This window comes from Bacillus rossius, chromosome 8 (genome assembly GCF_032445375.1).
Source record: "Bacillus rossius redtenbacheri isolate Brsri chromosome 8, Brsri_v3, whole genome shotgun sequence".
NCBI classification, from domain to species: domain Eukaryota; kingdom Metazoa; phylum Arthropoda; class Insecta; order Phasmatodea; family Bacillidae; genus Bacillus; species Bacillus rossius.
This window is the reverse complement of record NC_086336.1, coordinates 51,073,409-51,086,074: the sequence shown is the minus strand read 5'-3', so window position 1 is coordinate 51,086,074 and position 12,666 is coordinate 51,073,409. Positions and strand designations below refer to the sequence as shown.

General features: G+C 35.4%; 1 protein-coding gene across 4 annotated transcripts; it reads left to right on the top strand.

Annotated features, from left to right (window-relative positions):
- The first annotated feature begins 2,681 nt into the window (after positions 1–2,681).
- LOC134534919 (phosphatidylserine decarboxylase proenzyme, mitochondrial) lies at positions 2,682–9,920 on the top strand. Of its 4 annotated transcripts, none has more exons than XM_063373618.1 (2): positions 2,682–2,863; positions 5,679–9,920. In XM_063373618.1, exon 2 carries the CDS (start codon positions 5,682–5,684, stop codon positions 6,789–6,791), a length of 1,110 nt encoding a protein of 369 aa, XP_063229688.1. In that variant the 5' UTR covers positions 2,682–2,863; positions 5,679–5,681; the 3' UTR covers positions 6,792–9,920. The 4 variants fall into 4 exon arrangements, with proteins under 4 accessions (XP_063229688.1, XP_063229690.1, XP_063229689.1 ...); XM_063373620.1 differs by having other exon boundaries at positions 2,682–2,874; XM_063373619.1 differs by having other exon boundaries at positions 2,682–2,913.
- Positions 9,921–12,666: the final 2,746 nt, after the last annotated feature.

Here is a 12,666-nt window from a genome sequence, read left to right as displayed (position 1 = left end):
AGGTCTGATTGGAGGGTGCTATCCGCCAGTGGGAACTGGTACTGGAAGGGTGAGGACAGGGCTTTAAGCCCGCCGCACACGGTACAATATTCCTTACAATATTTTAAGCTAGAAGTCGTACTGGCTTTACTACTAGTTTATTCACTCAAATTCAAACTAGATACTAGTAGCTGTACGAGCTGGGCTACTGGTTTTGCATAATAGACAGCGTCCTATTTTCGTTGCTTGGTGTGTTCCAATATTTAAGGAGTGGCCAATCAGAACTCATGAAAACAGCACGAGGGGTTATTTACACTTTTAAGAGCGCATGTCGTGATAAACATGGACGGAAAGAAGTGGAATAGTGACCAACTCCTCGTTTTAATAAATGCATACAAAGAAGAGCCTTGTTTGTATGCAGTAAAAAATGTGAATTATCATACAAATTTGTTGTGGAGAATATTCTCTTAACAAAACTAGTAAGGCAGCTAGAATCGTGTGCAGCAGAAACTTGTAGCGCACCTAGTGTTTCAGCTTGTAGCCTACACAGTACAGAAACCAGTAAGCGTTTTAGTAAGCAAACTAGTAGAAAATATTGTACCGTGTGCGGTGGGCTTTCATGGGCTTTACTACCGCAGGAGGTACGACATCAAGGTTAGTCAAACCTAAAACTTGTCTTGCGGGAGTCACCTTATATGTTGGTGGTGACGTTCGTCGCACTAAAATGTATTCGCGCTACGCTATTTCACATTAGTGCGTTCTTCTTACACCCACGATGCATGTGCAATGGGCGAGATGATGACGAGGCATGATGGCCTGTGCGAGTGTAAAGAACATCTTTAATTTTAATTAAGAACGTGGTTCTAGACATTTCAGATGTTGGCACTATATATTCGCTGCTGCGAAGACCTGTTTGTGCTTTGCTTCATTATTCCTGCTAAATCTAAAACTTATTCAGTAAATGTTATACCAAAACCATAATATTATTTACAAAACCGAATGAATATTACAGCATTAAGTAAAGTATTAACCACTATAGTGTCTAACAAGTTAAACTGAAAAGAAAAAAAAATACATTTTATAGTAATTGCATTCTATTTAATTTTTTATAACTAAAATTTTAAGTTTTTTAAATATATATCTTTGTGTGTGTGTTTGTATTGACAGGAACCCCACTACCTTCGCGTGAATTTAGGAGTATTATGTACTGTCCAGAATCTCGGGGTAGGTTCAGCCTTGTGGCGGGAGGCAGAGGTTCGACCCAGCAGGGGCCCCCGAGCTGTTTAGGCCACTCGGGACGCCTGATAAGTCCAAGAAAACACTGTGTTATAACTTATTAATTTAATCCGGCACAGCCCTTCACATGGTGCTACCCCTCCTGGACGTAACAGTTATCCCGAAACGAATTGTCACACGCGCGGCCACTCTCTCAGTGGCGGCTCGTGATTTTATTACACGGTAAGGTCATCGTCATTCAGTTGTGACACGACATGATGATTACATATACGAACCCTAAACATAACACAACTAGAACCCTAAGCAAGATCACACTTCACAATAATATTTACGTATTACACTAGGCTAGGATCGTGTAGGCCCGCTACTCCGGTGACGCTACATGAGTCCCAAAACTGTCCCAGATACTGAGGCGTTAGAAAGTTGGTTACGTAGTGCCTACTGGCTGTCTCGTGCGGGCTAAAACTAAGTAGCCGACTGGCTAAGATATCGCGTGAGGCGCCGACGGACCATCTTACAGTCCTTACACAGTACTTGCATGTGTTGTAGCACGCTCGTCTTGGAGCACTAATTAATTAAGTTATATACCACACGGTAAATCGAGGCCGACCATGGGACTGAAGGAAAAGGTTTTAAGAATTGCTTAATTATAGTAAACTACATGTCGGTGAAAATAAAGAAAATTCTGGTCCCGTGACGCGCGGAGGCTGCCAGCCTCTGTGAGCTCCGGAAGGATACTCCCGCCCTCGCAGCGCGCGACGCCCCTCCCGCGGAAAACGCGTGATCTTCGCGGGAAACTGAAACGGCCAGGTTCGGGACAATGCGTACGGTGAAACATAATTTTGGAAGATATAAAGTGTTAAACAATGAAAATAAAGTCTAATACGTTCCTGGTAAAAAATACATTAAACACACTTATAGTTCGGCGGAGGGATATGCCATACCAGGCCGGTCTCCACCGGCACGTGGCGTTCGCCCCGTTGCACTTCCTACACTCCGGTGCGCGCCCGAGTACGTTCGGTGCAAACGCTTTCGTGAGACGATGATGTATAGCGGTCTATGCGGCATAAGAGGAGCATTGGCGATCGGCGTCAGTATATTGTGCCTTTTGCAATCTTGATGCAGAGGTTGCAAAGATAATTTAAAAAAAATGTTTATAAACATTAAAAAGTATATAATTAAAAATTAGCTTGATTAGTTTATATTTTTTAAATGAAAAATAATTTAAAAGTAATATTGTTTATTTAACTTAACTATTTGAGAATAATATGATTTATTATGCATAGCCAATTGCAAAATACTTTATTACAAAACCCAGTATTCAAATTATTAATTCCTCCCCAACCATACTTTCTACACTTTTGACACACCTTCCTATCAGTGATTGGTGTAACAATAAGGTGCAGCATTTGTACGTAGTGTAACCGAAGGAAACATAGTTGTATAACTTGATTACTATTTTCAGAAACAAGAATGTGTGGAATTACTTTTCCTGTTCGTTTGTTGAAGTCGTAGAAAGTTAGGCCAACGCGAACGAAGCATTTTTGGCAAACGAATTCAAACAAGGAGTATAGAAGTAGAATCCAAAGATACGAATCTACCCTTTAACTTATTGTTTACAAACGATCACTCATGGTTTAACTGAAAGGTAAATTAGATGTACGTGGTTTAACTTTTTGTTGTGCTGTGGAGTATTTGGTAAATATATGTCATGCATTATGCTATTTCATATCTCTTTAATTTTGGATGAGAGGTTAAATATTTTTCAAATTTTAATACTTGTGGATGGTATAAATATGACATAATGCCGTATTAAGGAACAAATTTGTACTGTTAGCAGTGGAAATTGAATTCACTTCTTTGTTTCAAAGGAACTATTCATTTTGTACTTCCAGATAATTTCGAAAAATTAACCTGTAAAATTGTCAGTTTCGCTGAAAAAAATAATTTTAAGGGTAGATTTGTTTTGTTCGTGTGCACATATTGTTCGTGTGGACATTAGTTATGCTTCGTATACTATTTATTTTCTGGATTCATTGTATTACAGTTGTGAGTGATTGATATGTTATATTGATAATCAGATATACTTTTTTCCTTTATATATGTTATTTTAGACATGTTTTTAAATTATACATGTTTTTAAATTATTCTTCAAGAGGGAATTTTAAAAATAAGTAATTAACAGTTTTAACAAGTGGCTAGGTTAGGTTTATATATTAGTGGGCCTGCCTCATTAGGGGTGTAGGTGTGTTAGTGAGGTGGGATGATAAGTGCTTCTAGCACGGTGTCGCCTTTAAGTGTAAGGCTCTGAACTGGCAAGCAGTCTTCTCGTCGTCACAGGATAACTGTGAAATCTGAGCGGTGATCTTAGCATCATATGGCGGAGAAATGAAGATAAAGGTGTAATGAAAGTTTCTTAAGTGCTTTCAAGAATCTGTACTTGTTGTTTTACGCCTAAAAATTACTCTGAAAAAATGTGTTTCAGCCATTTTAACTCTTCTAAAAATACAGTATAAAAACTTAGTCTGAAATCAAAAGTACTTCTCGGCCCTCAGCAAACTCTTAATTGCTTTCCGTAAGCAGACCCCACTCGGATATCTTCAGTAGTTTTGAAATTGCGTTGTTTTCCTGAAGCTCTGCACACTTGCGTGTATGTGTGCCCGGGCAGACAGGGCCTTTAAGTCCCAGACTCTACAACACTGTACACATTTCTTTCAGAAAATCATAATTAATTTCATCTGGCATTACAAAAATATCAAATTTGTTATGATTTTGACAGCTAAGAAACATGAAATAAGTTTTTGTGATAGAAATGCAAACCATATCATGAGGTAGCTAGTGGCATTGCAGTTAAACATAAAAAGTTTCAGTTCTGCAATCAATTAAATTCTCCTTATTTGTACAACCCAAAAACATTAAAATTGTAACTTTGGCAGCTAATTATGCAAAAAGTATGTGATGTAGATATTTTTCATTTAGTGAAAGTTAAACAATTGAAAAAGTTTACAAGTTTATCTGTAATTACTGTAAATATAAAATCTTGACCTAAAATGGGAGGCACCCCCTTAACAAACCATTCACACAATTTTCAAAGTATTGAAACTTTCAAGGAACAGGAAACATTCTCAGTAGCCTTCAATCTGTGTAGGATGGGAAAGCAAGCCATTAAGTTATCTGTTTTTATACAGAGTTCAGAAATGGAAATTAGTGTGTGTAGGCAAAACAACAAGACAAAGAAGATTTGATTCAGAATCATGACAATAATTATGTTTAAACTTGAGCAATTTATTTAGGGTATCACCTATTAAAAAAATACACGGGAAAAGATATTCCTGTATAAAAAAAAATCATGAAAAACTTAAGAACCTTTTATAATCCTTCAATGTAACAAGATAACTTTAAATTACAAGTAAAGACTCTGTAAAATATTGGTCAACTTCTTGAAGTATCACCACTGGTTGTGTGTGATGAGAAAATAATATCTGCATATCTGCTGCAGCGGCAGTAGCACGTGGCAAAAACTGCAGGCTAGAACTTTTTGAAATTTTTCCGGTATTAGATGGCTTGCCAAATTGTAAAATATGCTTATAAATTTAGGTAATTTTGAATAAGAGCCACTTATCCATAGTATTTGTAATACAAATTTCGAAATGCTTTTTATTTATTGACTTGTTTTTTTAATAATTATCTAAGAGGGTGTTTTATTATTTCAAGTAGTTTATCATTTTAGCAAGTGGTTAGGTTTATTACATTGAAAATAGAGTGAATGGAGAATGATGATATAACATGTCAGGAAAAAGAAAAATTATTTTATATATTTTTTTTTAAATTCAGAAAAGTGGCTCTCCTTTGAATGACCTAAATTTACTGTTTTGTTACAGCAACTTTATTACTGAAGTACATAAAGTACTTATATTAGTAAGCCTAAATTATGTATTTTCACCATTTTCGATTGTATCATATACTTCATAAATTTATCTCTACTTAATTAAAACTTGTGTCTCTGCCAATTGTATTTGAAAGTAATGTAGTAAATGCTTTTGGTAGCTTTTTAAAATTTATTAAAATAAAATTTATTTATAATAATGGATGAGGAAATTCATGTAAAGTATGGGTCAATAGTAATTGTAAGATTAACATGTTATGGCTTTTGACTGTTGTGCAGTTAAGTAGTTTCCCTATTTCGCAGGGGTTCAATGTTTGTTCTTGTATATTAGGCAGTGTTATCAGGTGATATGAGTTAAAGGTGCCTGATTTAACAAGTTTTTACTGTATCCTGAAATCATTGTTGAATCTATGCAGTGAGCATGAAAAATCTATTATGAATTACAAGTGCCAAAGAGAAACTTTCCACTACTGTCTAGTAAGATTATGTAATCGTGACATGTCATAACATACCTACAAACTCAGTAAAATATTACCAGTTTGTGCACTATTTTGGTTAGTAATATTTATTATTACAGGTCATGCAGCCGGTGAACTACCTAATAACAGCAACTAAAATCATAAGACGCTACATCTCATCCAAAACTGTTGAAAACATTGGCATGCGGAGCAAGTTACGAAGCCTTCTAAAGCCCATACCTATAGGAGTGGGAGTAAGCATATTAACAGTATTACGATGGCAGTACAACCGTAACAAGGAAGAGGCGTGTCCTGCCAAAACGTGGCAAGTGACTTGCTACCGTGCAATCCCCTTGCGGTCTCTCTCTCGCATGTGGGGGTGGATGATGAACAAAGAATTGCCAGCCTCTCTTCGCCCCTGGTTCTTCTCAGCTTATGCCTCTGTCTTTGGTTGTAATCTGGAGGAAGCTATAAATGAAGATCTCAGATCGTACGCCACGTTTGCGGAATTCTTCTGCAGGCAGTTGAAGGAAGGAGTCAGGCCCATCGACGCGGCGTACGTTGTATCTCCTGCCGACGGCCGTGTCATGAACATTGGGAAGGTGGAATCTTGTCACGTGGAGCAGGTTAAGGGCATCACGTATTCTCTCACGGACTTCCTGGGGGAACCCTCGTGGACGAAAGGACGGAATGAACTGTCCTCGAGCGTGATGGATTCAGGTGACTATTGCCGCTCGCTTTGTGAAAATGAGAACACAGTACTGCACCAGTGTGTCATATACCTCGCTCCAGGAGACTACCACAGGTTCCACTCTCCTGTAGATTGGACTGTTTGTTTCAGACGACATTTCAAAGGTGAACTGCTTAGCGTTAACCCTAAAGTTGCCAAATGGGTCCCTAATTTATTCTCTTTGAACGAGCGTGCTGTGTACGTTGGACGCTGGAAACACGGCTTCTTCTCCATGACAGCTGTAGGAGCGACAAATGTTGGCTCTATACATGTTTATTTTGACCCAAATTTGGTGACTAACAAAGGCAAGAAAAAAGGAGCTAAAACGAATGACCAACACTTTAATTTTGACCAAAAAGTTTCACTCCAAAAGGGTGAACCTTTTGGAGAATTCCGGCTCGGTTCTACCATTGTTTTGATATTTGAGGCACCTGCTGATTTCCAGTTTCAAACAGCAACAGGCGAGAGAACGTTTGTCGGGAAGGCTCTGAGTGACACTTAAATTGCTCAGTGTGAAAAAAATCTGTTAATCATTGTGTTGTGCAACTCTTTTTCACCAGTGAGTTAATGTTTTTAAGATTTTGTAATTACTTCTAAGATAGTCAAACTGAGAGTTTATGTTATTGGTAAAATTTTGCTGTTTTTTTCTTTTATAGTATATTATAATTTATCACGCTTCTGCCATTTCTTTTTTATAATATATTTTATTATGCTTCTGCCATTTTCTATCTGCTAGGATGTTGAGATCGCCAAAACTTGCTGGTAAATGAATCCGTACAGAATGTCTCAAAATGAAGTGGTTCATTTATAACCAAGCCGTGTAGAGATGTAGACACGCAGTCAGTTCTCCTGCTTAAAACAAAAGAAAGCTCCAATCATCTGTTCTGTACCTGAAGATTGGGGTACTACTTACTTAGAGTGGCCTTTTCCAAGCAATTCACGTTTACAGGTATATAGCTCAGTACCAACCTCGTGTGAATGGTTTTCTAAGTGTACGTGTCTCAGTATGCTTTATTGTATATAGGCTGTGTTATTTGTAATTCTATGCTATCAACACAAAGTGCATTAAATAGAGTTGGGTCATGTGTATTTGCTTAAAGTTTACCTACAGCCCATTGTTAAATTTAAATGTTTAAGAGAAAACACTATTATTAAATGGGTCATACTCCATGCATGTTAAAGACTTAATGGTTGATGCCTCAATGCTGTTGATGCAAAATTCAGACTTGTGACATACATTTCATCAATTACTTTTATTTAATCATACAAAAACACTTGTTATTAGAATGACAGTTATTTCCACCCAACATTCATTAAGTTAACAGACCTAAGTGGTGCATATGGAAACATTGTTGCATTAGGCCATTATTATATCACCAGCTAAATATAATTCTTCTTCTCAAGGAGCCATTTTCCTGTAAACAAGTATATAATTTGAGAAGCCAGACACACACACATTCTAACAAAAATCCTGAGTGTGCACTTGATGTTTTGTTTCATGTTGCCAACTAACTAGACACAAAGCCATAGTTAATTCTCAAAAGACTTAAAATATTAGATTTCTATATCCCATATTGGGCATTCATTGAAGTTAAGTCATTGTTTTATTATTGTAAGCAAAGTGGAGTATACATCATTTTGATAAAAGTTTATGAAACATACAGTTAGGTTACTGAATGCTTGTTATTGCTGATTTGCAGTGCAGTTCTTATGATAAAAAATTTCTGGAAGTATTCAGCTTCTTAACAGAACACCTCTTCAGTGGATTCGTGCAGTATACTGTACATCAAAATCTGTATAAACTTCAAGGCGGTAAACCTAACCTGCAGCATTAAATATATGTTTCACTTATTTTAGTGTTCTAATTGTGGTATTGAATGATTATAAGAGTTAAAGTGTATTTTTTTTAAATATATTTTTAGTATGTACAGCATACTGTACATTGGCCCTTACCATGAACTTGTAGCTTTTTCTTACATAACCCTATTATTATATACATTGTAGAGGAAAAAAAAAAAGCATTTATTTTATATTTTTCTACAAACGTATTAGAATTGGAAAATTATACATTACATTACATTAATATTACTGAAAAATAATTCTAGTACAAATTTCAGAAGAAAATAAAAATGTAAAAAAAAATTTACTGAGGTTAATTTTGAACTTTCACTTGCTCCAACAACTACAAATGCACAACTATTCTGCGGGCTTACAATTATATGACCATACAAAACACTAAAATAGAATAAATTGCAAATAAAATGGCAATTTCATATTTCAAATGTAAATGCACAATAACAAACTGATGAAAAATTCACAAATTACAATAATTGCATTGCACATGAGTTCTGTACAAAACATAAATACAATATTTAATTTACAGAAACAGTATATCAAGACACATCAATTTTGATGATAATCTGTAAAACAATTACGTTTTTGGTTCAGACATAAGTGCACATTGCATTTCTTGCAAAAGAAATGAGATCTGAACTTTCCACAATTTTTGATGGTCGACAGTGTCCAATTTTACAGCTTCCAATGGTCTTCTTTCAATATCTTTCCTTGTCGATGGGCTTGGCAAAAAACTGGAACTTTCTCCAGTTGATGGTCGTCCACGTTTTCTTGTTACAACCATTTTACCAACTTTCATGAGTTCTTCAGCAAGCTGTAAACTGAAGTGTAGTAGATCCAGTTGGTCTTTCTGTGGCACAGATAGTTCAGCGCAAACTTGCTTGTACTCGAGCCACGAGTTTGTTACAGCCATATCAACTGCTTGAAAATCCAATCTTAGCGTCAATTTTTTGGACTGTACTGTAATTCTGTATAGACTTATTAGTCTGTCGTACAAGTCGACTCCCCCCCCATAGCTGAGTTGTACTGCACTGTTACCTCTGGTCTGCTTTATCTCTATATATTTCTTTGAACTACTGTCCCACCTTCTGATAGTGTCTCTCTCCCCAATTCCTACAAAATTAGATGCGAAAGTTACAGTTCTATTGTCCAGCCATTTGGCATCACCGTCTTGACTAACAACTTCTTCTGAATACCCCCTGTCTTTTTTCTGCGTTTTGAGAGATTTGTCATCAGTAAGGGGGGGATTTGAAAATCTGTTCACGTGAGCTGTACAAGCGGCAAATATATTCCTACGTTTCAAAACTTGTAGCAACTGGTATGATGAAAAGTAGTTGTCAAAAAATAAACAGTTGCCCGCTTTCAAACATTCTGTCAGCTTCAAAACAACTGCTGCTCCAAACCCAAATAATTTGAGGTCTTCTTGATTTAGTTCTGTTGATTTCCCTTGATACAGTACAAAGTTGTAGGCCAAGCCATTTTTGCCACATAACACAAAATTTTTGACACTCCAAGGGCATGGCTTACCTTTAACATATTGTTTTGCAACTAATTTCCCAGTAAATGGGATCATTTGTTCATCAACCGAAACGTGCTGTTGAAGCGGCAGTTGTCTACATCTTGCCAAAACACAGTCATACAGGGGACGTACCTTATAAAAAACATCTTCCTCACTTTCTTGGGGTTGGTCTTGTGCCAGGTTATCTACAAAATGCAAATTATTACGAATTTGGAAAAACCGCTTTCTTGTCATCTTAGATTCTGCAAATAATCCAATGTGAATAGATGAGTTCCATTAAAGGTCCACCCTAGGCAATTTTAAAGATCCCATTGCTATGTGAAGTGATAATACAGTTTCAATTTCACTAACACTACATGGCTTGAAATTCTTACTGTTTTGTAATGCATACATGTTAGTGAAACTGCATGCTTCTTCCAAAAGTGTTACTGGCACATACTTTCTGAACATATGAAGAGGTGTGGGTAAGGAATGAACACTTGAAAGCTGCGGAGCTTCCCAAACTAGTACAGGCCTGCAAGTAAAAATTCTTTTTGTCCAAGAAATATCTGTTTTTGGAGTTACACTACACAAGATATTTTCTTCCTGCTCTGCTGGTGTTTCTTCTTCAATGTCCTCGCTAACTGTGACTGCTGCTTCTTCATTAGCATCTTCACCGAAACCATTGGGTAATGATACATCTTGAACAGTTTCACCAAACTCCACATCACTTAATTCTTCAAGCTCAGACAAATTACCAGACTATTTTGTCAAGAATATCTACTGCACGTACACTTCTTCAATAATCGTGATCCATTTTATATTGTAACTATATGAAACACAACACACTGTAGAAATCCAACAGTTATGGACTAAAATTAACAGCCAATGTGCAGTATACTGCACATAATTTTTAGTAATGAATAACAGCTATTATCTACAAAATAGTGTAATGTATAATTTTTTTTATATAAAATATAACTATTTAGCATTATAATAAAAACCACAACTTCGTAATTACTCTCTTTTCACGTGTTGTTTTCGTCTCTCCAAACATAAACAACATACCATGTTTCATAGACAGTAGGCGAGGCCTAAACACATGTTCACTCATAGACTTATGCATGAATTTTAAAGCTAGAAGCACCTGTTCAATCGATAACTAAACTGTGCAGTATAGTGTACATTGTAACTCTGGATAAGTTAGGTTGAGAATTAATTTCTTATTCTATGATTTTGAAGCAGGTGCAGTATACTGTACATTCTCCCTAAGTTATTGTCAATAGTATAAGGAAATTTGCCACTGAGGAGGTTTTAATTAAAAAAGGTTCTTGCAAAATCTCATTTCTTGAGAGATAATTTTTGTGGATTTATTTTGAAGTACAATTTTCTTTGAAATACACATCTTTGTTTCTTAAGATGAATTTACTTTTTATTTATATTTTGTACCTTAATTTTTTCACTTAGCACTGATATTTCTTGAAACTTTTTATGATGTCCATGTTGTCAGTTATGCAATTAGTATTAATTTACGAAATAATCAAGTCAAAAATAGTGGGTATTGCATTAGTTGACTATGTGATACTTCCCAGAACTGTGGCTGTTGTTCCGAAACGTGTCTTCACCTAAAAGTGTGTGTCAAAGACATCTTCCGAGATATTTGGATTTCAAGAGACGTGTACATCACATATCTGATTCATAATCTTTTAACTATTGTAAAAAAAAATTTCTATATAAAAGTTAGTATCCATAGGATCAATTATATGTACTATTTATATTTACAGAGTTATTAAGAGACAGGTATCGAATTCGTATTAATACATAAAACTTCAGGTCGTGTCTAGTAAAGAATAATGTTCAAAAACAGTTGTGTTCAGTAAACTATTCCTAAAATACCTGGGTAAAATACCTGATAAACAGTACTTACCACAAGATACAATCTTGCAGAAACTTGGACATCCTTGACACAAGTTCTAGTTAGGCCGTTGGACAAAAGCCCATTATTTATCAGAGGTATCCCAGTGGACCTTCCAGGTTTCATTTGATTTTGAATATGAAGTGGTTAAGAGTAATATTTGCATCCATTTTGTTGTCAGTATTTCATAGAGAATGAAATATATAATGTTTCTTGGGTAGAAACATTGTGCTGCCCACAGATACCACGAGTTGATCAAATCCTGAGCTATGCTGTTGGGCTTTTTCTTGGATGTACCGTAATTAATGTTTAGAACAAAGTTGTGTTTGTTGATTTTTAGTTGTGAATTAAAACACGTAGTATGGTTTATAATTATTTTTTTTTTTTAAGCAGGTTTGTAACGTATAATAAAAGTATTTGTTTTGTGGGTGATTTGCTGAAAAACTGAAGGGCTGGAAATGATAGTACATACCAAAAACTGGCATAGTTAAATAAATTAATTTTTAAATAAATTGTCAACAAAATCAGTTCTAGTAGCAGATACAGTAAATATATAAATGTGATGCTAGTTAAATAAACACGGCTGGCTGTCATCATCGTAAGTATATTTAGCTGTTATAAACAGCTTATATGCTGAATGTATATAATTCATATATATTGTCTTTTCTTTAATTTTTGTATATAATTTATAACCACCAACTGTGACTGTTAAAGTTGTACTCGAAAAGCAAGTGGTTTAATGTTGAGAGTAATTGGATACATAAAGTTCCTGAAGTAGTGTTTGATAAATTTTTGCATGGCATACATTTTGTATTTATATAAATTGTATAGTTGTTAATGATAGTTTTTTAGTAGCTGTTTTTATTTTTATGATTTTTTTTTTGTTCATAGATTGTGGGCTAAGCAGATAAGTCAGACCATAACTGTGATCTTGCAAATCAATATGTGACCTGATGTGAAATGTGATAGAAAGTCAACTTTAACTTTATATTATGTTGTTTCACATGGCAAATACATTATATATTTAAAGAAAAAATTTTATTTGGTGCTTGTGGTATACTTCCTAACCTAAATAATGAGGAATGTGAAGGGAAAACATACATTTTGTGG